At 37.8% G+C, this 26,813-nt stretch overlaps 2 protein-coding genes across 3 annotated transcripts; both read right to left on the minus strand.

Moving 5' to 3' along the window:
* Positions 1-611: 611 nt before the first annotated feature.
* Positions 612-2,620, minus strand: LOC137024803 (ladderlectin-like). The gene is made up of 6 exons (XM_067392691.1): positions 2,548-2,620; positions 2,350-2,428; positions 2,059-2,153; positions 1,396-1,521; positions 981-1,089; positions 612-830 (listed from the first exon to the last, which is right to left on the minus strand). Exons 2-6 carry the CDS (start codon positions 2,408-2,410, stop codon positions 763-765), a joined length of 459 nt encoding a protein of 152 aa, XP_067248792.1. The 5' UTR covers positions 2,411-2,428; positions 2,548-2,620; the 3' UTR covers positions 612-762.
* A 21,032-nt stretch (positions 2,621-23,652) lies between these two features.
* On the minus strand, positions 23,653-26,232 carry LOC137024804 (ladderlectin-like). 2 transcript variants are annotated; one of them, XM_067392692.1, is made up of 7 exons: positions 26,201-26,232; positions 25,565-25,760; positions 25,367-25,445; positions 25,076-25,170; positions 24,411-24,536; positions 24,021-24,129; positions 23,653-23,870 (listed from the first exon to the last, which is right to left on the minus strand). In XM_067392692.1, exons 3-7 carry the CDS (start codon positions 25,425-25,427, stop codon positions 23,803-23,805), a joined length of 459 nt encoding a protein of 152 aa, XP_067248793.1. In that variant the 5' UTR covers positions 25,428-25,445; positions 25,565-25,760; positions 26,201-26,232; the 3' UTR covers positions 23,653-23,802. The 2 variants fall into 2 exon arrangements, with proteins under 2 accessions (XP_067248793.1, XP_067248794.1); XM_067392693.1 differs by lacking the exon at positions 26,201-26,232 and having other exon boundaries at positions 25,367-25,434; positions 25,565-25,580.
* Between the last annotated feature and the right edge of the window lie 581 nt (positions 26,233-26,813).

Genomic DNA, 26,813 nt, shown 5'->3' on the forward strand with positions numbered 1-26,813 from the left:
CATTGTATCAGCTGTCCAAGCATTGTGAATTTGGAGCACAGAAAGACAAATACATTCACGACAGACTTGTTATTGGAATAGAGGACCGTTCGCCTACTGCTTTTTGCCTGCTATATAGTAGGGAAGTATGCGGTTCCAGACTCAGCTGAGATGATGAAAGAGAACCTTCTCTGATGTTGGACATTGCCCTATTCTGGCATGAGAATATTTTTTTCCCTATAATATTTCAGCAGTCATATTCTGTTTGGTTTCTATCAGCTGTTTAGATTCAGAACTAGCAATGCCATAACAGTGAATGAATCACTATTGACCTGATCGATCAAACAGGTATAGAAATTGTTCATAATTCGGTTTCTCACACCAAAATAGTAATGGGATATTTTATAAGACAGAAAACAAAAAGAGCGCTGGATGAGGGTGATATTTGCCTAGGAAACAAACGTGCAAATGTCTTCTAGTGTTTGTCAATGTGCTTCCTTAAACTCCTCCCATGATGATTACATCGTTTAATGTCATTCTGATAACCATATCCTCAAACCTTGTGACACAATATTCTCATATTTTTATACATTTATTTGATTTAACTCCACAACACACATGATTTGCTTTATTAATGCTTTTATTGATTAGAGGAGTGTTTCAGAAGAGATTAAAGCTTAGAAAAGATTCAAATGAAGTTTAATGTTAAAATATCATTTTTTTTGTAAAGATCAGAAAGTGTAAAATCAATGTAACTGTGGAGCAGCATGACTGCATATGATCTCAAGCATCTGTAACACAAAAATAGCCTATTTGGCCAACACAGTTCCAGTCGTTCCAGCAACGGTTAGCTGTAGGGTGGAAAAATGAAGTAAGTCATTCTGATCATTATAGGCACTTTGTGAAATCCAAATGAGTCATTACATGTTACTGTGAAATTATGAAATTGTAGTAATGTAAATTATTATGTGAAGTATTCAAAAACCTGACTGCATGCTTACAGGTCCAGTTGATGTCCACACAGTTCTCAGTACCCAGATTGTTAGGTTCTCCAGCGCACCAGTTGGTAAAGTCATTCACAGTTCCATCAGTCCACAACCACTGTCCTTCCTAAAGAGCAAAGACATGATTATAAGAGTGCATTACTGTAATCAGACTTCAGTACAGAGCTAATTCATTTCAGCTTTATCCCATCTTCATTAGAACATTTACATTTTTTGTTTAGAGCAGAAATTCCAGTCTACTAATTCTCAACTAAGTTAGTAGACATGTAGACACAACATTACTTATAGTCAACAGAATGTATTAAAAAGACCATCAAAAAAACAAAAAAAAAAACAAACAAAAAAAACAAGTGAAACTGAAATTCCAGTCTACAAATAAATGGGTCTCTTTAGTACACACAATTTAACTTACTTGTTCACCATCATGAACACCAATCCAACCACGTGAGGAAGCAGTAGGCAACAGACCCAGCAGAAACTCATTTTCCTGTTTATTATGCACAGATGCGAGATTTGCACCAAGACCTTGGCAGTTTCTCTAAAGAGACAGATTTTTTTATTGTCAATACAAAATGTAATCTTTTTAGCATAAAGCATAAGTGACTTTTTAAACAACATTTTAGTCATTTTCAAACAAAGTCTGATTGATTATTTGCACAGTATTAGATTTCTGTATTGTTTATTTGCAGAAAAGAAAGATTTTACTTTAAAAATAATAAAAATTACCATTCCCAGTCTCTAACTACTATGTACTAACATTTAAATTAATCAACTGATTCAGTACACGTAATGTTTAGATACACGCAGGTATTTTTTTACAATGTAAAACATGTAATTACATCTGTAATTAGACTAATGATTACGCTGTTGACCTTTCCTTACACTTTACACCTGTCCCTAACCTTACCTGTATCCACCAATAGCAGCATGTGATTTGTATACAATAGTGCAAGTGATTTGCAATACAACATCAACACAAAAAAGTACATTGTACCTTATTGATTTATCTAGATGTAGTGAAAGACACTTAATGTAAAGTTTGAACAAATCACCTTGTTGTAACTCAACACATTACCTCTGCTGTGATAAAGTTAACCGACTGAGGGAAGTACTTGTAGCACCGGAGTCCAAAACTTTTCCATCCAGCGGGGCATTTTATGACTAAATCAACTGCATCCAGTACATAAATGTTAGGGCATTCGTAATATTCACAGCAAAGTATGTTGTTATTTTTTATGTTATGTAACTTATTTTATGTTTGTGTGATTTAAATTAGATGTACTTTGACACTGTAAATCCTTAATTAATCATGTAAATATTAGTAAATGGAATAGAAAGGGTTTTTACAATTAAATGTTTTGGTTACCTTCTGCATTCCCCATGGAGAAGATGACGAAAAGAAGCATTAGACTTCTCAGCACTGCCATGATGAACCTGAAATGAACCTAAAAATGAATAAGCAGGAAAAGTTAGATGTCTGCACTCATATGTGGATTCTCAATGTATTTTAAAGACAAAGATCATTTAGAAATGTTATTCAGTAAGTTTTGTTCCCAAAACTCACCTTGGTTTGGTTGTCTCCTGGAGAGTCTTAGAGGAAGATTTTGTGAAGATCCAGAAACAGCTCTGCTTTTATACTTTACTTAACGTCAAGTGTGTGTGGGCTTATAGTCATGAGGATGACATGTGATTGTTTGATATGTAGAATTTATGTACACAGAAAATAAAATCCTAATATTGGAGAACGGTTTAAGATGAGCCTGTAGAATAAATGTTAGTTCAGCCAAATATATTTTAAATGTATTTTAAGTATTTGTTAAGTGTTAAGGTAAATAAAGGACATAATCCCCATTAAATATTTGAAATAGCATAAATTATGAATTATAGACATTTCATTCTGTATAAACTTTAAGAAACATCTAAAACATTTTTTGTGAACAGTTTATAAATTCCGAATGTGTATTTCTAATTCATCCTATTATCTGTTCTAGGAAAGAAAGAACATCAATTTACTGCATTTAAACCATCAAATGTAATGACAAAATTAAATAAAAAGTAGGCCTGAAAATGTTGACTCAATCAAACACAACGGCAGATGGCAGGAAGGGGCCAGTTGTGCTTTTAGGGGGCACACTTTATCATTTATCTTGAAGGTATAGTTGACCTAAAAATTAAAAGTCTATCATCATTTACTCACCCTCATGTCGTTCCAAATGACTTTTGTCTGTTGACGAAAAAAGGTGTTTTGAGAAAAGTCACATTGTTTCCTGAAGCATTCAGTTTTTCCGCTTACAAATTCCGGCATGTAAAGAAATATTGCATCTGCCATGGGCCGAACGCGACAGGCTTTTAAAGGGAATGGGAGATGAGACTCTGTTTTTTCGCACATTACACCCAAAACACACCTATTTGTCATTAAGAGAATAGGGACAACCCTTTTAGACCATGAACCGGGTGCACAACCATTTTTTACCATTGTTAAACTAGCAACAGTGGATTCGGACATGCCCTAAATGCACTTGTGCCGTCCACTTTAGACCATGCGCTTAGATCGTTTAAATAGGGCCCTTCATGCTATTCTACATTGGTCATCAAGTAATTTCTTCTTCATGGAGCTTAAAAGTTATGGCACAATTAATTACTCTTTTAGCACATATTTAGCACATATACTGTATTTAATGAACAAGTAAGATGTTAGTAAGATGCTATAGTGTTTACCTTCATGTCGTCTACTCTTCAGCACAATGTAATAACATAACATAACTCTTTTAAATATCAAACATAACAACATTAAACTCTAGCAGGTCTTTCCCTTCCAGTGCACTGAAACATTGGCATGAAAAGAAAAAAAAAAAGCACCCAGAATGTGATTTCTCCAATTTAGAACACAATTCAAACCAGAAATGGAAAACAAATTGTTTTTCAGTCCGGTTCGTTTGATGATCAACAGTATTTTTGTTCTGTTTCCAGAGTTCAGAGGTCTCTTTTCCAAAAGTATTACTGATAAGAACAAAATAAAATAATGAATAATAGAATAAAATACATTTTTGTACTAAAAAGTTATGAAAAAATCCTTTCTGCATGAAGCAAATTTAACCAGATAGACATGCATCAAGCTAAATTTAAGAAGCTAAATTTGTCACGTCCACAGACAATAGACTATTTCACATAACAGTAGGCTATTTCATGTCTCAAGTAGCCAGTTAAGACATAAATAGTCATGATAAAATTATATAACCTAAAAATAACTCTGTTCAGAGCTGTGGTCTGTTTGTATAATACAAGGAAACTGAGAAAAGGTGTTCACAGGAAAACCAATGAATCGATATTTATTCTAGATGTTTTCCATGACAATCACTGATAACAGAGATAATATTGTTAATGTCAATATTTAAGACAGTTTAAAGACATTTAAACATTTGCAAAATGTGTCGACACGCAACGTTTCTTGCCTTCTATGATGAACTGCTTGTTTTTTTGCCATCATCATCGTTAGAAGATTAAGTGAAGATTTAATAAGTTATATAATTGTGAGATAAAAAAAAATAATTTAAATAGATGGATGTTATTTGCACATGCACCAGCGAGTGGCTCACGTGAGTTATCACTGGCGCTTAATATGGTCTTATTATGGCAAAATAATGATTTATTTCGTTTTCACTTGATTCAATGGCCTACATACACTGGCAGACTTGTGTGGTCATCAAAATATATTGGCTGGGTTAAAATGTTCCAGTGACAAACCTGTTGACCAAACAAGTGTGTAGTTGTTGTGCACATTGTGCTTCTCGTCCTGATCAACTGTTCAACGATCAACCAAGGTGCTTCTGACACTGTCTTTGGTTCTGTTTTATTAAGAGTCAAGATTTACATAATGTAGACCTGCTTATTATTCAGTTTTGTCACCACATCAGATGGGATTTGTTACAATACCACTGGTGTATAAAGCACATGACGAGGAGATAAGATCAAAACAAGTCTTTTATCAGATAATCCAACTGGAGAGTACAGGAACAGGACAGGAACATACACCATAGTATACACGAACGACACCCGACCACCAGCTGAACCGAAACAGGAACTTAAATAGACAGACTGATTAACTCCAATGACAAACAGCTGTGATGAATTGGATTAGTGTGCATGGATACTGATTGTGGCGGGAAACTAGAACAAAGGAACATGTGACAGATGACAACAAACAAACTGAAAGTCCAAGTGTATGTAAAAGGATTTATACGAGCACCTGTTAATTCAGGAGTGAAACAGCTGCAAATGTTAGATTTTACTAGCAAATCTTTAGTCATCTACTAGAGGGGGCAATTTTCCAAAATTCTCCTAGCTAATCATTGGCAATGGTTACATCAGGTTTTGTGCAACTAAAAGATAAAAGTGTTTGTGTGTGTGTATTACTATTAATAATAATAACTACTATATAATAACTTATAACTATAATTAATAATTAAAAAAAATGTAACCTAACATTTACATTTCTACAGGCTCATCCCTGTTTCTCCAATATTTGGATTTCATTTTATGTGTACACAAATGTCTAAATATCAAACAATAACATCCTGTATCATCCTCATGACTATTCTACTAGCCTATAGACTCTTGACATTAAGTAAACAGGCATGTGATCAGCTAGAGATAAAAAAGCAGGAAAATCTGGCCACGCCTTTGCACTTCTTACTTAAAAATAAATAAATACATTTTATAACATTAAAAGATATATCTTATATTGTAATAATCCATACTGTTGTCCTGTAAAAATAAAAAGCAGTTAACGGGGGATTCTGGAATCCACTGCCGCTTCAATATATATCTTTTGAGTGATATATAATCAAGTTATTAATCAACATTTATCTATCCAAATATTAAATTATTTGAATGACTTCTTCAACTTCAGTTCTTCAAAGCATTTAATTTCCTTTTCATTTTTACCTCTCATTGAGAGAGAAGTACAACTTATCAGTATGTTTTGAGAAACTGGGCCTGTGAAGCTGCGAATCCTGTGTATCTGGGTGTGTGCGCTATAGGGGTGTAACGGTACACAAAACTCACGGTTCGATTACAATTAATATAATGCATATTTAATCAAATAATGTTATATTTTTAATGATAAAGGAGTAAAAATATAATAAATATGTAATATAGTTCATACAGCGCTCATACAGGTTTGAAATATACTTGGTGGTAGCCGGAAAATCCTCCTTGTACCCACGGCACAAAAATGGTCTGCTACATGCGACAAACAAATAATGTGTGATTTTTGACAATATTTTTATTCATTGGAATTCATTTTAATTATTATGCATTATTATGAATTGTAAATTATTATGCAAAACTACAGCATTTAAATGGTAGAGTTCTCCTCGCTTTGTCATATAGTGTCTCTCTCAGTGAATGGGACACAGATTTTACTGATAGTAGTAAAATCATTATAACACAGAGAGTGACTAAACACGTTTTCATACATTATTCATGCCATGAGCACTTACATATTCAGGCGGATCAAAAATTATGAATCTGTAATAAATAATGATTACAAACAACAATGCCACATTTGGATTTTTTATTAAGTCTGATAAATCAGTGATGCAACTTAAAACTAAAATTTTCTGAACGAGGAGTTTAGATTTATTTTTGTGTAACTCAACATTCATCAAAATAATTGAAAATTAAGAAACAACATGTATGGTAGACAATAGTTTAAGTACAGTGGACTTAAACATTAAATACAATTACTTTTTTTTAGTTTGACTTGTTATAATTATTGATTACTTATAATATTTGAGGTGATTACATTTTAGTAAAATAAAATATTAATATTTTATCAATAAAATACCAACATACTAATACATATTAAAACAAACATCACAATATATACATATGTACATAATATACATTTAAATAAATAAATAAATTCATTATAGGCCTATATTACTAACACACTCACACACACATAATTATTATTACATGAATATGTTTTCCCTCTGATAAACATTTTCCAAATCAACCCAAAAATTGCTGTATACACAATTACCAAAATTTTGGCAATACACTGCAAAAAGAGATGTGCCAAAAAACAACACACATGGCTGTGTTGACAGCATTTTGACACATGTTGTGTAGGATTTTAACACACAATGTGTATTTGTTAAAAAAAATTCGCTTTGGACAGATTGACACAACAAATGTGTTATCTCCTGGGCGGGCAGTTTGTGTTTATGGAAATAAAAACAATACATATATTTCATATGGTAGCACATAAAAAGCTCGATGAATAATGAATGAATGATCGAACTCTTTTCACTTCGGCCTGGTTTGAGGGGAATAGCGATGCTTTGGACCCATCCGTAAGTTACAGTAGATAATACTTGTTAAAATGCGTAGTGCTGAAAAAAATCGAAGTGTGATGTGTTCGCCAGGCAGAGCGCACGACAAGCTGTCCAGCACACCAGATCATTATACACACATAAAAGAGCATATTATAAGTGAAAATTTTAACATGGAGCGTTTGCTTTTCTGCATCAGGTACGATCACAGTGCTCCTGTAATGTTTTTTGCGGTTGACCGAGTGAAATGTTGTCTGTTCTCATCGCATTACTTTCTACGGTATGAGTTTTCTTCAAGGACGTTGTTAGATTAACACTAAACTTATTTTCAAGAATTTGTTGATGTTGACAGAGATGAAGGTTTAACCGATTTCACGTCAAGCACAGGAGCCCTACCACAAATGCTGGAGAGTGCCGTCAAATCCAGGTAACGTATTTTGTTTTTGTACAGTAAATGCATTTTTAGGTGACTTTTTGGCAATATAATTTGCAATCCATGTTCTGTCTATCTAAGGCCTTGACTGTTAGGCCTTTAAATTTCTCATGATATACTAACTTGCAGCTTATTACATCATCTGACTATTTGATAGATATTAGAAATGAATGAATTTTGTTGAGATCAATACTTTGTTCTTCAATTTTTTGTTCTTTGATTTAATCAGCAGTGGAGATGAACATCGAAGGGGACTCCCACAATGGCTGAAATCTTTGAGTAGGCCTACTAATGCTGCTCGGAAATGCTGGGTGAGGTAGGTCTCATTGCATTTCAGTCTTTACTTATTTTCTGCTTTTACATAAAGGGATAGTTCAACCAAAAATCATTTATTCACCCTCATACTGTTCCAAACCTGTTTCTTCTGTTGAACACACAAGAAGACGTTCTTAAGAACATTGGTAACAGGACACTTGATGCTATCCATTGACTTCCATATAGTATTTTTATATATTTTTTGGAAGTCAAAGGCTACCGTCAACTGTCTGGTTACCAGCATTCTTTAAAAATATATTTTATGTTCAGCAAAAGAAAGAAACTCATGCAGGTTTGGAACATGAGGGTGAGTAACAATAACATTTTCATTTTTTGGTGTAATATCCATTTAAGATATTTTAATAGACAATGCAAAAGTTCTGATATTGCTAGTAACACTGATATATTTTGAAAATGTTTCCTCTTTTAAGCTCGATATTGAGCTTGGATAAATAACAGATGGAAAGACTGAGCCGATATTATGTAAGTGTGAAGTCTTTACTTACACACACATCTCTTGTTTAATTTATTATAACAAATATTCATTAAGGAATGACTCAAAAACCCGAAAGACTCATGAAATGAACTAATCAATTGAATCATCAGGTGAACTACTAGCAGTACAGAACCTGTAGAATATTGCACATGCACGACTGAACGAATCACCCCCCGACACAATCGTTCTTCCCGAGTCACATTAAAGATTCGTTCGAAATGAACGAATCGTTCAAGAACGACACATCACTAATAGACAGTCAAAAAGATAAGTTAATCAATATTTTATTTATAACAGGGCTTTATTTATAATAACACACCACAGATCCTCAATAAACTAACAAAAACAGTGACAGAAATGTCAGAAATAGCGTATGGGTCTGTCACGTGATTAAGGAACGACTCAAAACTCGAATGACTCATGAAATGCACTAATCAATTCTCTTTCGGGCTGAGAATGCATTGGTTTAGTGTATGGGTCTGTCACGTGATTAAAGAACGACTCAAAAACCCGAAAGACTCATAAAAAGAACTAATCAATTCTCTTTCCGGCTCAGAATGCATTGGTTTAGCGTATGGGTCTGTCACATGTTTAAGGAACGACTCAAAAACCCGAAAGACTCATGAAATGAATTAATCAATTCTCTCACCGGCTCAGACTGCATTGGTTTAGCATGGGACTGCCTGTCACGTCATTAAGGAATGACTTAAACCCGAAGACTTGTCAGACAAGAGGTGAGGTAAGCTTAATCAGCTTGTCATAAACTGAAGACCCAGGTAAAGAATGAATTAATAATTTCTGAATCTTATAGCATTGTAGTTTTGTATTGTTTGTAGTGGGATCAATGTTTGCATAAGTAGTAGATGTGTTGGGGAAGTAACACGTAACATTTTAATTACATTTTGCTAAAATGAACGAAATGACTCGAAAAAAGATTCGTTCATTTTGTTGAACTAGACTCAAAAGTCTGAGTCTGTAAAATGATCTAAACTTCCCATCACTACTGTCTATCTGTAAATAAACACTAGGCTATATAATAATATAATAATCCAAGCCTACAATACAAAGTATTTATAGCCTATTTGTTCATTTTTACTCCAATTTTGAGTTTGCTGTTATAATAATTGCTTTTCCTAGGCAGACTTGACATATTGGTCTAATATATGTATAAGAAGATTGCTCAAAAAGGACATAATTGTTCTGTTCTTTAGACAGACAGACGAACATGAGCTGCTGGGCCATCACATCACTTTATTCAACTCTCCCAGTAACCCAACATACACACATGACTCTGGATGTCATTGTATCAGATGACCACTAGATGTCCTCATGACCTCGTATATGTATAACATATACAATATGTTACATCCCCCTTCTTAAGTATGTTCCTTTATACTGATGCATAGAAGTTTTGCACAAACTTTTAAACACAACATTTGAGTTTGATTTAACCAAACTTTCAGCATAACTACAAATTATTAAACACATTTTCACAAATGCATTAATACCCAAACTATTGCATTTTAACTTATTACACATCCAACAATGCACCTACTGTCACATACACGCCCACACAGTATATGGCTCTTATCTCTTAGGTTTATTACGAGCAACAGTTAACACATCCGACACATGTGGAAGTCAGTAAACTTCTGCGACTCGCTCTCAAGTCGCCCCTCGTATTGCGTCATACACCCAAATCCCTTATGGGTAATGTAGTATATCCCAACACATCTCCCCCCCAACAGAGATACATTTAAAGTGCAGAACACAGTCTCCATTTTAACAAAACTATCCCCACATAACTTATTGGTTTACATCAGTTAACTTATGAACCATATCAAAAGAGAAAGTGCATTCAATAAACAATCAAATCACTGTGGCATGTATACTATTGAACTTCAAACACTTAGCACCACACTAAGAAATCTGAAATGCATAAACATTAATAGGAATGCTGTTTCATAAACATCAAATTAAGGCATTGAACACCCTTTTGCCATTATCATAACTTCCTGACTTTTGTCTCTATTTCTAGTCTCTGTAGTGAACTGGCAGTTTTATTACCCTGCCACTAGAGGTCATTTTAGAACCAGGTACAGAGTCAGGTGGAATTTGCTCTGCATTCATGACAGGCGCAGAATGCTGCTGTGTGTTTTGTGCAGGTGGTATGTGTGTAGAACTGTCCACATTAGTCTTTCCAAAATCAGTTTCTGTGGACTCCACCAATTGAAGGTGGAGTCCACAGAAACTGTTACGTCTAAGCACTGCTCCACTTTGTGTCTGAACAAGATAGGATCGTGGCTCCTTTGTGTTCCTCACCACTGTACCTGATGTGCACCATGCTTTCTCCCCATCCAACTTTAAGAGAACTGGATCTCCTGGGTTTAAGCAAGGAAGCGTATGGACAGAATGTCTTTTGTCAAAGAAGTGCTTGTAAGCTGCTTTAGCTTTTTTGTCCTTTTTCAATACCTGCTTGAAGCTGACACGGCGTGGACGCAAAGTCTTCTCAAGGACAGGCAGTGTGGTGCGAATTTGTCGTCCCAACATCAGTTGAGCAGGGCTTGCACCCGTGGCAGCAATTGGAGTGGCTCTGTAACTTAAAAGTGCCAATTGAGGGTCAGGTTGACGTAGGATGTGTTTTGCTGTCTTAACAGCTCGCTCAACAGCCCCATTCAACTGTGGGTAATGGGGACTGCTGGTAACATGTTGGATGCCCCAGCTCTTACAAAAGTCTGCAAAGTCCATACTGCTGAACTGGGTACCATTATCTGAGTGTAACTCACACGGAATCCCCCATCTAATGAACATCCCTTTTAGCGTAGTGACCACACTGTGGCTGCTAGTGAGGCTTAGATGTGCAATTTCAATGTCTCTAGAACACGACCCCTAAATAGTTCTTTCCACCATATTCACACAGATCCGCTCCTATGGTGTGCCAAGGACTGGGAGGAAGTGGAGTGGTAATGATGGGCTCTTTTCTCTGAGTAGGTCTGTGCTCGTGACAGAAGGCACATTGAGATATACTCGTCTGGAGATCCTTTCCGATGCCAGGCCACCAGACTGACATTTTGGCCCGTTCTCTGCATTTATTTAGTCCCAGATGACCCTCATGCAATCGATCGAGAATCTCTCGCCGTTGTGCCGTAGGAATTACAATCCTGTCGCCATGTAAAAGCAGTCCCTCAGCCCTGGACAAGGATGCCAGTTCTGCATGGTAAGCCTTAAGCTCTGACGGCACATGGTGTGGCCAGCCGTCATTAACAAAACGCATTACTTCCCTCATAATAGGGTCCGTGGATGTGGCTTCACGAATGGCGTCCAGCTTTGCCTCTGACATTGGCTTAGTCTGAATCACAGCCTCCACATAAGCACGCACATCCGCCTCAGTATCAGGAACTCCTGTTCCAGTTAAGGGGTTGCGCGACAGCGCATCGGCCACAACTAGTGACTTACCTGGGACCTGTACTGCTTTAACGTTGAAACGCATCAAGCACATCAGCAGACGTTGACAGCGCAGAGGTGTTTTGTCCAGATCATAAGTGTTAATCAAGGGGACCAGTGGCTTATGGTCCGTTTGCAGTGTAAACTCAGCGAGACCCAGCAAATAACACGCAAGCCGCTCACATGCCCAGACGGCAGCCAGGCATTCCTTTTCTATTTGAGAGTATTTTAACTCAGCACTTGACAGAGTTCTGGAGCAGAAAGCCACAGGAAGTAGTTTGTCATCATGAGTTTGCAGCAGAGTGGCACCCAGCCCGAAACTGCTGGCATCAGCTGACACAATGGTAGGTTTTGTGACGTCATAGAAAGCTAAAACCGGAGCTGAAGATAGCATCGTCTTAATGTTGTTAAAGGCCTGCTGTTGTGTGTCCCACAGTCATGCAGAATCTTTCTTTAACAGTTCATTGAGTGGGTGCAGCACCGTCGACAAGTCTGGAAGAAACTTTCCAAGGTAATTGACCATACCTAATACCTGTCTGAGTTGAGTGATGTCTTTGGGGCATGGCAGGTCTGTAATTGCTTTCACCTTGTCTGGATCAGGTTTTACTCCATCGCCACTGATGATGTGTCCAAAGAAAACAAGTTCTTTCTTACTGAAATGACATTTGTCTTTGTTGAGCTTTAATCCAGACTCCTGGATTGTCTGCAAAACTGCCTCTAGATTCCTATCATGTGTCTCTTGGTCTCTGCCATACACCAGAACATCGTCCATGACTACTACACAGCCTTCATGTCCCTCCAGCAGCTTGGTCATTTCCCTTTGGAATATTTCCGGGGCCGATGTAATTCCAAAGGGAAGCCTCTGGAAACAAAATCTGCCTCTTGGAGTGATAAATGTTGTGAGTATTGAACTACTGTAATCCAACGGGATTTGCCAAAATCCAGAGGAAGTGTCCAGCGTTGAGAAAACTTTAGCTCCTGTCAGTTTTACGGCAACATCCTCCAAAGTGGGCAGTATGAATTTTTCCCTCTTCACAGCTTTGTTGAGACGCTTCAAGTCTACACATATTCTGACTTTCCCGTTTTTCTTAACTACTGGGACCATTGGAGCACACCAGTCCATAGGCTGTGTGACTTCCCGTATAATCTGCATAGACTGCATCCTCTGTAGCTCTTCATCAACTTTTTGCATTAAGAGAAAGGGCACCCTACGTGGTGTAGCTAAGCTGTAGGTTTGTGCATCTGGCTTAAGTTCAATTTTTATTGGTTTACAGTTCAGACAGCCAATTTCTCCAAAAAGATTGGCATGAATGTGATCTGCTCTGGCTACTAATCTCATAGCACAGGCTGCATTTCTGCTGAGAAGGTTGTGTGCATATGGTCCATCCACTACATAAACCCAAAACTGATGACGAGTTGTGTGTCTTTTAGTCTCTGCCAAGAATTTTCCTATTGTTTCCACATTGCCACCAGGACTGTTAAGCTGTATTTCCGTTTTGGTCAATGGGGGGCACTGTGGGAGGCCTTGGTACCTATCCTTGGACATAATCGCGATGTCAACGCCTGTATCTATTTTGAAAGATACCGTTTTACCACACACTGGAAGACTTACCAGCCAATCACACTCTGAATCAATTTTCTCAATGCTGACAAGAAAATATGCCTCACTGACATCCTTTTCTTTGTCTTGCAAATGTACAGCTCTCACTGCCTTGCTTTGGCAGGCAGCAGCAAAGTGTCCGAGTTTTCTGCATTTATGGCATTGTTTATTATACGCTGGGCACTTCTGTCTGTTTATCACTTTGCTGTCCTCTATTGTTTGTTCTCTTACCAGCATTATAGTGTTTAACTCCTCTGGGCCGCTGTTGTAACGCAGCCACTTCCGCAGACATCACTACAGCGTGTTTTGTGTTTTTACGAGCTCTGCTTGGCGTGCCATCTGCACTGCTCTCTCCAGAGTCAATTCGCTTTCCATCTGAAGCCTTTGTGACACTCCCCGGTCTGCTATCCCAATAACCAGTCTGTCTCGAATGTGTTCTTCTTTCTGTGCTCCAAACTCGCAATATTCCGCCAGCTCATATAATCCTCTCACAAAAGCCTCCACTGATTCGCCTGTCTTTTGCATACGTTGATGGAAGCATGCATGTTCATGTATAACATTCCTGCGAGGTATGAAATGGTCTTTAAACTTTTCCACTACCTTATTATAGTCACTGGAATGGGAAGCCTCTGTGAACCGAAATGAGGAGAATATTGTCTCCGCCTCCGTCCCCATGGCGTAAAGCAGTGAGTTAACTTGCACATCACCTTCCTCTTTGTTCAACTTTGTAGCGATCCAAAATCGTGCAAAGCGTTGGATCCACAGAGGCCATGCGGAGGGCTGGCTGAAGTCAAACGACTCCGGTGCTTGAAACATTGACATCGTCATTTATTTAGTGAAGCGGGTATGACGCACTTCTGACACCATGTCACATACACGCCTACACAGTGTATGGCTCTTATCTATTAGGTTTATTACGAGCAACAGTTAACACATCCGACACATGTGGAAGTCAGTACATCTGCGACTCGCTCTCAAGTCGCCCCTCGTATTGCGTCATACACCCAAATCCCTTATGGGTAATGTAGTACATCCCAACACACCTACATTGTATTAACTCTCAGTCTTTGTATTTTTCAGGTATTTTTACAATTCTTCCAGACCTTGTACGGTAAGCTTGCTCTTTCTCTACGCTTTCATTACCATTTCTTTCATTTGAAATGTCCTTATTGTCAAGTGCATTGCTCTGTGATGCATCAACCGACTGCTGATTATCAGTATCCATGTCAACGCTTTTCTCAAATGTGGAAGAGTCTGTTTCTCTTGTTTTTCTTAAATGTCTGCGATTTCAACTGAACAGCTTTCCATCAGGAGTCTTTACTATGAAAGAACGTGGCTGTTCATGCTTTTCCAGAACAACAGCTGGCTTCCATGAATCTCCCTTTTGCATCCTTATTCCTTCTCCAGGTTGAAGATCAGGTAAGTATTTAACCATCCTGTCGTAGTACTGCTTCTGTTTCTTCTGTCTCTGCTTAAGTTGCTCATGTACTTGCAACATTGTCTCCGTAGTAAGCAATGCAGATGATATTGGTAGCTTCGTCCTGAGACGTCTCCCCATCAGTAATTGTGCAGGTGATAATCCTATCCCTTTCATTTGCGTGTTACGGTACTCCAGTAGTGCTATGTATGGATCACATTGACTACTCTGCGCTTTCTTTAAGAGATCTTTCACGGTTTGCACTGCTCTCTCAGCTTGTCCATTAGACTGTGCATAACCAGGACTTGAAGTCACATGCTTGAATCCCCATTCCTCTGCAAAACTTGAAAATTCAGCACTTGCATACTGAGGTCCATTGTCAGATACTACTATATCTGCAATTCCATGTCTTGCAAAGATGGATTTAATTTCTCTGATGACTCCAAAGCTTGTCGTGTCCCTGAGTAGTTTTACCTCAATGTATTTTGAAAAGTAGTCCACACATAACAGAAATGCTGAACCATCATGGTAAAAAATGTCTGTACCTATTTTTTCCCAAGGTCGTCCTGGCACTTCATGTTGGAACAATGGCTCTTTTTGATTGTTGTTCCTGTTTTCATTGCAGGTAGCACATCTGGATACTGCATCCTCAATTTGTGTAGACATACCTGGCCAGTACAAAATGTCTCTGCCTCTTGCCTTACATTTGACAATTCCCAGGTATGACTCATGTATTTTGTTGATCATCTCCTGTCTTAGCTGATTTGGAACAATGAGCTTATTTGCTTTCAATAACAGACTATCCTTATAACTGATTTCCTCTCGAAATGTCCAGTATTGCTGTATTGATCTTGGCATCATAGATCGTTCTTTCGCCCATCCAGTAAGCACTGCCTTTTTTAACATTTGCATCTCTGCATCCCCTGCTGACGTGACGTAATCCAGTTTACCGCTAGATCCTCTTCCAGCAGATTTTACTTCTGTTCATGTAGATAAGCACGACTTAAAGCATCTGCTATGTATAGTTCCTTACCAGGTTTGTACATCACCTTCAGATTGTATCTCTGTAGTCGTAGAAGCATTCGTTGTAGTCTCATAGGAGCCTGATGCAGTGGCTTCTTAAACATACTCTCTAATGGCTTGTGATCACTGTAGGGACCCGTTCGACAGACGTTACCAAATGGCTTTATCAGCCAGAGGCATGATTGAACAAAGCTTCATTTGGTCCAAAATATCCATTTCCAGACAGGAAACACCTAGCCTTAACAGAAGTGATGACGTGACTTCTCTTAACAAAGGACTCTGTCTAAAGGACTTCTTAGCTCATCAGCAATAAACTAATCAGAACCCATCACATGGATCTGATTACATTAAATCTATTGATTCTCTCACAAAACCCTCTTGTATTATCGGACGGAACAGGAAAACACCCATCAATGGATTTAAAGACGAATCGGTCCTATCTATACCTCCCTTGTTTGAGCAATCCATCCTGACCCGGTCACTCGTGACTCCGGTCAAAGTTTAAACTATGCTTAAGGACTCAATCTTGAATCTCAAAAGGGACAATTGTCGATTACTTAAAGTATTAACTCTATCCAGAATAACACTTGATATGATGTGATTACTAACATGTTGGATTCAATGCATTATATGTTTGCATTCCTGTATGCATCTTCTTTCTCTTATAATCATTGTTTTAATTAGGTCAGTCTAGTAATATGTGTGTAAGAAGTGTGTCGTGTTTGAGCTCTAAATGCAAAGTTTATAATTCTCTGTAATTCTGTGTGAATGAAACATTGAAATTCAGTATCAGGAAAATATTAAGGAACTTTATAAAGTTGTTAATAAAACAGGAGAATGTTCTGCAGATCAAGCTAAAGGCAGTCGGAAAAATATGAAATAAGGTCGGAGTCAGAAAGAAGCTGGAAGTCAGAAGTCGGTCAGAAATACTTTGACCACGGCTGAAAAGTTGCTTGGGTCATGCTGAACAGAAGAAGTTGAGAAGATCCTTTATCGGGCTGATTTTCCATCTAACAGCCGCCGATTTCAACTACGAGCCACACCGCTGATCATTCAACAGCCGTCACATCCAGACTCCAAAACCCTATACCTGACCAAAGTCTCCCAAGAAGAGAGCCGCTCAAGCCAGACGCTCAAATCAGAACAGCAACATCCTTCAAAGCTTCCGCGCCACCCACAGGGCTTTCCCGAGAAGACGTCACCTGAAAGACAGCCAATCCAGAACGGGACTCCTCTGTACACGAGTCACGGAACAACCCGATTACCTCAGCTGTCAGAGCAAACGCAGGTACAAGCAAACGTCTCTCTCTCTTGCTGGAAACTGGTGAAACTCCTTTAAACCTAAAGAATCAAGCCAAAGCTCTGCTTTTGTGATTTTCTTCCGGTTATAAGTTAAGTTAGCACTGAACTTGGGACTTTTCATAACTCATCAACTCCGCGAATGTGTGTGCATGTATGTATGTGTGTGTGTGTGTGTGTGTGTGTGTGTGTGTGTGTGTTTAGCCTTAGTTTCCTGTAATCATTAGAAGTAGTCAATAAATCTCGTTTTGATTTTCACATATACAAGTTTCTTGTGTTGTGTGTCAAATTACTGCCTTAGACTTAAAGATCAGGTTACCTCTTGCTTATAATAATATAATAATTATAATAACAATAACCATAATAAAATATTGTTACTGTTAACCACAGAATAATATTTTATCCAGAATTGGTAAAATACTCTAACCTCAATTTTCGCTGGACGAATAATTGATGAAGTGTTAAATATTAATTCTGAATCAGTTACAGTGAATCATTTACAGTTGATTCAATTCTTATTCCCTTTAACAATAAAATTGAGCTAATAAATGACCTAAAGGGTCATTACATCACTTTCAATCGTGATTTCCTTTCCGTACACATACTGGTGAAATTTCTCACATCCATAAACTATGGCTAACAACTCCTTTTCAATGTGTGCGTATCTACGCTGACAGTCGTTCAGAGCTCTCGAGCCATAAGCCACTGGCCTTCCTTCTTGCAGAATCACAGCTCCTATTCCTTCTGAACTGGAATCTACCGACAATGTGACCGGTTTGCTCACATCCAAGAATTTCAAAGTAGGACTTTGAGTAACCAAATATTTCAGTTTTTCAAAACTTTGCTGTTGAGCTTCCTCCCAGTGCCACTCTGTCTCTTTCTCAAGCAATTTCCTCAAAGGTGCACTTATGTCAGACATATTGGGAATGAACTTTGCCAGATATTGCACTACTCCAAGAAATCTTTGCAGTTCTTGCTTGCTTTGTGGTGGTGGAATTTCAGTCACTGCCCTTATCTTTTCTTCATCTGGCTTAACTCCTTGAGCACTCAGTATGTGTCCTATGTTTTTGATCTCTGTCATTCTTATTTTGCACTTGTTCCTGTTGAGTTTTAAATTGTTTTTTCTTGCACATTCCAGCAGCTTTATTAGCCTTTCATCATGCTCTTGAATGGAGTCTCCCCACACCAGCAAGTCATCGATGATATTTACCACACCTTCCAGTCCTTCTATCATTTGTGCAATGGATTTCTGAAAGACTTCTGACGCTGAGGATATACCGAAAGGTAACCTAAGAAAACGGTATCGCCCAATTGGCGTGTTCATTGTGCAAAGCTTTGAACTTTCATGATCCAGCTTTATCTGCCAAAACCCTTGATTTGCGTCTAGCACAGAAAAGTACTTTGCCTTCGGCATTCTTGAGACCACATCTTCTACTGTCAGCATTGGATAATGCTCTCTTTTTATTGCCAGATTGAGATCTTTAGGATCCACACAAATGCGCATTTTCTTCGATGTAACTACAGTTACCATGCTGTTGACCCATTCAGTTGGCTCAGTTTGCTTTGCGATGACCCCCATCTGCTCCATTCTTTGTAGTTCTTCCACCACTTTTTCTCGCAGAGCTACAGGTATCCTTCTTGCCGCATGTACAACTGGTCTGATATTTGGATCAATTTGTATATGGTGTTCTCCTGGTAAACATCCTAAACCTTCAAATAGATTGTCAAAATCCTTGAGAATGTCACTGCGGCTTTTTTCAATTTTATACAGTCTTTTAATCATGCCCATTTTTTGACATGCAGATCGTCCTAGAATGGCAGGTGCATCATGCTTCATTATTTCAAACAAGATTTTGTATTTCTGTCCTTTGTACACACAATTCAGTGCTTTCTTGCCCAATGGCGCCATCTTGTGTCCAGAATATGTAACAAGTTTGCAGCTTGACCTCTGCAGTCTCCCTGCTATGTTTAGCAACTTGTACACTCTTTCTGACATGACATTACATTCAGCTCCTGTATCCAGTGTCACTTTTACATCATTCTTGTTTATCTGGATTGTCTCGACCCATTGTTCGTCCTCCTTACTTGAGTTGATAGGCATTACATTTCTTTCTTTTTCCACTGTTACTGTACCAATAAACATGTTATCATCTTGTTCAATCACGTGCATTCTTTTACTCTGACTCTGCAGGTCTTTGGTATTACACATCTTTGCAAAATGATTTTTCTTCTGACAAGACTTACATGTTTTCCCGTAGGCTGGGCATTTCCTATACTCGTGCTTGTTGCCACATCTGCATTCCGTTCTCATCACTGACGTATGCTCTGATTTGGTGTCTCTTTTCTTTGGCTTTATGGATTCAACTTTTACTTCATCATTGAGTGCTTTCATCTGACTCGACATGATTTTGCTGGCCCTGCAAATGTCTATGGCCTTTTCCAATGTGAGATCCGTTTCTCTTAGAAGTCTGCCTTTTAGTTGATCCTCTCTTATGCCACATACAATCCTATCACGAATTAATGAACCGTGCAGATCACCAAACTCACAGTCTTTTGCTTTGCTTTTTCAGATCAGTGATGTATATGTCGATTGTTTCTGCAGGCCCTTGGGATCTCGTGAAAAAGACGTGTCTGATGTACGGTAGGTTTTTGCGATCGTTCTTCCCAAGTCACATTAAAGATTCATTCAAAATGAACGAATCGTTCAAGAACGACACATCACTAATGGCTGCTATCATTCCCTGATTTAAGTTGGTCAGAAGGTACATTCGGTATGAAAGTATTTCTATATTGTGATTCTGTGTTGTATATTTAGTTAATTCTTTATATTTTATTTGCCAAGATGTTAACTTTATTGACTTTATATGCAGTTTGTATAGGTGTAAATTGCAGAAATTAATAAATAAACAATACATTAAAATAGGGATGTTATCTTGTTGATGATTGAAGGTTTTCCAGTGAGATTAATGGTAAATAGGACTAGGAGGCAAAGATGTTTTTAAAGCTTCTCAGTTACCAAATTTTGTATTCCAAAAGTTTGTCTCTAGCCCTGCAACCTTGTAAAGTTACAGTCAGTGTTACTGTACACTTTTTTTTAACATCATTGCCTCCTATTGATGTATGTTAATCTGTTGCTAGGGTCAGACACAGTATTTTATCTCACCATCTTACTGGTGTGTCTGGTCTGCCTTTTGTATTAAACTACATGGCTTGACATTAATTAGTTAAGATATGCTGTGATTTGACATTTGAACATGGATTTTTATTCTTATTTTACATGTATCCACAGGCGTTTCATGGAACGTTAGGTCATGAATATTTGCCTAAAAGTAATTGAAGTAGTCCACAAATGACTCAGTGAAGAACAGGCATACCATGTGACATTCCAGGAACTAACAGAGGCCTACAGAGATCGCTATAATCATGGCTATAACATGCAGATAAACACTTTTGAAGATAATAAATACATGATTGCGACAATGTCTACATGTATTGCCTCAGAATTTGCGTCTGAACAGTGCTTGCTCCGTGGGTGTGGCTGAATTAGCGGATAATGAGCTGAATCACGGACGTCTGACATGGCTCTCTTTTTATACAGATTACATTAACAGAGAATATTTGTTTTCGATTTGACTTACAGATTTCAATGTTTCTTTACACATAAGTCTTATTTTTTTGTGATTAGTATTCACTAAGTTACAGTTCATTTTCTGACAACTATCAGATTGGACTTTGTTCAGAGGGAGACGACAGATCACGCATGATGTTAGGTTCTTTATTTTGCAAAAAGCCAGAATTGCCAGAATGAGCCAGTCATCGAGGTAGTTGAGAATGCAAACGCCCTGTTCCTTGAGCAGAACAATGGCCACCTCCGCAACCTTGGTAAAGACGTGGGGCGACAGGGCCAGCACTAAGGGTAGGACTTTGTACTGATTATGCCCGACCCTCAAACGCAAACCGTAGGAAGGGTCTGTGTCGAGGCAGAATCAAGACATGAGAATATGCGTCCTTCAGGTCGATCGCTGAGAACCAATCCTGGGGACGGATGCATTAAAAAATGTGCGGACGAACTGAATCGCATAGCCAGAGGACAGGCTGGAAAGCACTAGCCAGGCTCCCAGACTCAGAGCCAGCGGGACCAAAGGCACCACAGACACTTCTGTGCGGCCAAGAACTGCTGGGCGAAGCCTGAGACATGGGGGAGTCCAAGAACCGATACTTAACGGTCTCCCTTATGTCCTCCAAGGTCAGCCAGAGGTGGCGCTGATGCGGTACAAGCATAGCCATTGCTTGACCAACAGAGTGAGCCATCACCTTAGTTATCCGGAGGGTGAGGTCAGTGGTGGCGCGCAGCTCCCCCAGCAGCTGTTGGTCAAGACCACCCTGGGGCATGTCCATGAACGCTTTGGCCTGCTAGACCTGAAGAGGGACCAGGCCTGGCACGATCGCTATACGGCGTTCTCCACGACTTGGTCACCTCCTCATGCACTTCCATCTGGATAATAGCTTGAGAAAGCTTGCTCTGTGAAAGCTCGCTGCTTCGCTGTAGAGTGCCTTAACACCAGCACGATGAATCAAAGGCTTGAGAAGTCACTCTCAGTCAAATAGCAGGAACACAACAGGTTGGCTCTGAAGCGAAAGACAGAGGGCGATGGTGGGCGGTGCGCATTATGCAAATATTGCACTTCAATTCCATAGGCTTGTTTAGTTTCACTTGAAGCTGATAGGGCTCTCTGGTAAAATCCCAAATCGTTGGTCACTACTGATGTGACCGACTGAAAGGGAACTCATTTTCTCCTCTAACTTTAAAATCCTCTGATATCGGAGGATATGAACACTTTACAGTTGGTTTTGTGACTGTCAGTCATTCTCTTTAAGTCTTTTGTGTCTTTATCAGCTTTTCTGCATATACTGTCCCTGATAAACATCATACGTTCACTTACCGCTTGTTATATTTCTTTAAATCCGTTTTTATGAATGAATGATGACTTACTAACTGTTGCTCTGGTCTTCGTAAACAGCCGCTAGCGCCACCTGCTGGTGAGGACGACTAACAGCAGATGGAGATCATGCATCTGCACTCTACTGCTTTTCCTGCAGCTCCCGGATGTGAAATGTTGAATTTTCTGCCGAATTTGAGCCACTGAATTTGTGGAAGTCAAATAAAATGGACTGGAAATTAATGAACTTTTAATAATGAAAATGTGTGTGAAATGTTTTGAATTGAAATATTAATAGCTTAACTATATACATCCATGTTGAATTTCAGCACATAAAGATGCAAGCCTTATAAATGCAATGCTTCAAAATGCAAGCACATTTAATATATTGCATATTTTTGTTTCAATAAGTGCAATTCAACAAGCTTTTTATTTCAAAAACATTTGGCATTAATTTACTTCCATACATGTATAGTGTTGTATGATAACTGTTCACATTAAATCATATCGATTTTTTGGGTGAATCTGAGGTCATCTCTGCATGTAGAGAGAAGAGATGGGGGAAGAGGGGGTAAAAAAAGGCAATGTAGATTAAGGCAATGCTGAGGTGTGATCGAGTGTGATTGCGTCTTGGATGAGGATGCTAATTTCGAAGAGAGAGTTCAAATGTTAATTTCCTTTGTTTTCTCAGAGAGAAGTCCTCTCTTGGTCCAGACAGTCCGCCACCAGTCTTACAATTGTATCAGCTGTCCAAGCATTGTGAATTTGGAGCACAGAAAGACAAATACATTCACAACAGACTTGTTATTGGAATAGAGGACCGTTCGCCTACTGCTTTTTGCCTGCTATATAGTAGGGAAGTATGCGGTTCCAGACTCAGCTGAGATGATGAAAGAGAACCTTCTCTGATGTTGGACATTGCCCTATTCTGGCATGAGAATATTTTGTTCCCTATAATATTTCATCAGTCATATTCTGTTTGGTTTCTATCAGCTGTTTAGATTCAGAATTAGCAATGCCATAACAGTGAATGAATCACTATTGACCTGATTGGTCAAACAGGTATAGAAATTGTTCATAATTCGGTTTCTCACACCAAAATAGTAATGGGATATTTTATAAGACAGAAAACAAAAAGAGCGCTGGATGAGGGTGATATTTGCCTAGGAAACAAACGTGCAAATGTCTTCTAGTGTTTGTCAATGATGAAGCAGCTGTGTGCAGCTTCCTTAAACTCCTCCCATGATGATTATGTCATTTAATATCATTCTAATAACCATATCCTCAAACCTTGTGACACAATATTCTCATATTTTTATACATTTATTTGATTTAACTCCACAACACACACAATTTGCTTTATTAATGCTTTTATTGATTAGAGGAGTGTTTCAGAAGAGATTAAAGCTTAGAAAAGATTCAAATGGAGTTTAATGTTAACATATCATTTTTTTTGTAAAGATCAGAAAGTGTAAAATCAATGTAACTGTGGAGAAGCATGACTGCATATGATCTCAAGCATCTGTAACACAAAAATAGCCTATTTGGCCAACACAGTTCCAGTCGTTCCAGCAACGGTTAGCTGTAGAGTGGAAAAATGAAGTATGTTATTCTGATCATTATAGGCACTTTGTGAAATCCAAATGAGTCATTACATGTTACTGTGAAATTATGAAATTGTAGTAATGTAAATTATTATGTGAAGTATTCAAAAACCTGACTGAATGCTTACAGGTCCAGTTGATGTCCACACAGTTCTCAGTACCCAGATTGTTAGGTTCTCCAGCGCACCAGTTGGTAAAGTCATTCACAGTTCCATCAGTCCACAACCACTGTCCTTCCTAAAGAGCAAAGACATGATTATAAGAGTGCACTACTGTAATCAGACTTCAGTACAGAGCTAATTCATTTCAGCTTTATCCCATCTTCATTAGAACATTTACATTTATTGTTTAGAGCAGAAATTCCAGTCTACTAATTCTCAACTAAGTTAGTAGACATGTAGACACAACATTACTTATAGTCAACAGAATGTGTTAAAAAGACCATCAAAAAAAAACAAAAAAAAAACAAACAAAAAAAAAAACAAGTGAAACTCTTTAGTACACACAATTTAACTTACTTGTTCACCATCATGAACACCAATCCAACCACGTGAGGAAGCAGTAGGCAACAGACCCAGCAGAAACTCATTTTCCTGTTTATTATGCACAGATGCGAGATTCGCACCAAGACCTTGGCAGTTTCTCTAAAGAGACAGATTTTTTTATTGTCAATACAAAATCGAATCTTTTTAGCATAAAGCATAAGTGACTTTTTAAACAACATTTTAGTCATTTTCAAACAAAGTCTGATTGATTATTTGCACAGTATTAGATTTCTGTATTGTTTATTTGCAGAAAAGAAAGATTTTACTTTAAAAATAATAAAAATCACCATTCCCAGTCTCTAACTACTATGTACTAACATTTAAATTAATCAACTGATTCAGTACATGTAATGTTTAGATACATGTTTTACATTGTAAAAAAATACCTGCGTGTAATTACATCTGTAATTAGACTAATGATTACACTGTTGACCTTTCCTTACACTTTACACCTGTCCCTAACCTTACCTGTATCCACCTCAATAGCAGCATGTGATTTGTATACAATAGTGCAAGTGATTTGCAATACAACATCAACACAAAAAAGTACATTGTACCTTATTGATTTATCTAGATGTAGTGAAAGACACTTAATGTAAAGTTTGACCAAATCACCTTGTTGTAACTTAACACATTACCTCTGCTGTGATAAAGTTAACCGACTGAGGGAAGTACTTGTAGCACCGGAGTCCAAAACTTTTCCATCCAGCGGGGCATTTTATGACTAAATCAACTGCATCCAGTACATAAATGTTAGGGCATTCGTAATATTCACAGCAAAGTATGTTGTTATTTTTTATGTTATGTAACTTATTTTATGTTTGTGTGATTTAAATTAGATGTACTTTGACACTGTAAATCCTTAATTAATCATGTAAATATTAGTAAATGGAATAGAAAGGGTTTTTACAATTAAATGTTTTGGTTACCTTCTGCATTCCCCATGGAGAAGATGACGAAAAGAAGCATTAGACTTCTCAGCACTGCCATGATGAACCTGAAATTAACCTAAAAATGAATGAGCAGGAAAAGTTAGATGTCTGCACTCATATGTGGATTATCAATGTATTTTAAAGACAAAGATCATTTAGAAATGTTATTCAGTAAGTTTTGTTCCCAAAACTCACCTTGGTTTCGTTGTCTCCTGTAGAGTCTCAGAGGAAGATTTTGTGAAGATCCAGAAACAGCTCTGCTTTTATACTTTACTTAACGTCAAGTGTGTGTGGGCTTATAGTCACAAGGATGACATGTGATTGTTTGATATGTAGAATTTATGTACACAGAAAATAAAATCCTAATATTGGAGAACGGTTTAAGATGAGCCTGTAGAATAAATGTTAGTTCAGCCAAATATATTTTTAAAATGTATTTTAAGTATTTGTTAAGTGTTAAGGTAAATAAAGGACATAATCCCCATTAAATATTTGAAATAGCATAAATTATGAATTATAGACATTTCATTCTGTATAAACTTTAAGAAACATCTAAAACATTTTTTTGTGAACAGTTTATAAATTCCGAATGTGTATTTCTAATTCATCCTATTATCTGATCTAGGAAAGAAAGAACATCAGTTTACTGCATTTAAACCATCAAATGTAATGACAAAATTAAATAAAAAGTAGGCCTGAAAATGTTGACTCAATCAAACACAACGGCAGATGGCAGGAAGGGGCCAGTTGTGCTTTTAGGGGGCACACCTTATCATTTATCTTGAAGGTATAGTTGACCTAAAAATTAAAAGTCTATCATCATTTACTCACCCTCATGTCGTTCCAAATGACTTTTGTCTGTTGACGAAAAAAGGTGTTTTGAGAAAAGTCACATTGTTTCCTGAAGCATTCAGTTTTTCCGCTTACAAATTCCGGCATGTAAAGAAATATTGCATCTGCCATGGGCCGAACGCGACAGGCTTTTAAAGGGAATGGGAGATGAGACTCTGTTTTTTCGCACATTACACCCAAAACACACCTATTTGTCATTAAGAGAATAGGGACAACCCTTTTAGACCATGAACCGGGTGCGCAACCATTTTTTCCCATTGTTAAACTAGCAACAGTGGATTCGGACATGCCCTAAATGCACTTGTGCCGTCCACTTTAGACCATGCGCTTAGATCGTTAAAATAGGGCCCTTCATGCTATTCTACATTGGTCATCAAGTAATTTCTTCTTCATGGAGCTTAAAAGTTATGGCACAATTAATTACTCTTTTAGCACATATTTAGCACATATACTGTATTTAATGAACAAGTAAGATGTTAGTAAGATGCTATAGTGTTTACCTTCATGTCATCTACTCTTCAGCACAATGTAATAACATAACAGAAACTCTTTTAAATATCAAACATAACAACATTAAACTCTAGCAGGTCTT

The sequence above is a fragment of the Chanodichthys erythropterus genome, chromosome 8, assembly GCF_024489055.1.
Source record: "Chanodichthys erythropterus isolate Z2021 chromosome 8, ASM2448905v1, whole genome shotgun sequence".
Classification (NCBI taxonomy): Eukaryota; Metazoa; Chordata; class Actinopteri; order Cypriniformes; family Xenocyprididae; genus Chanodichthys; species Chanodichthys erythropterus.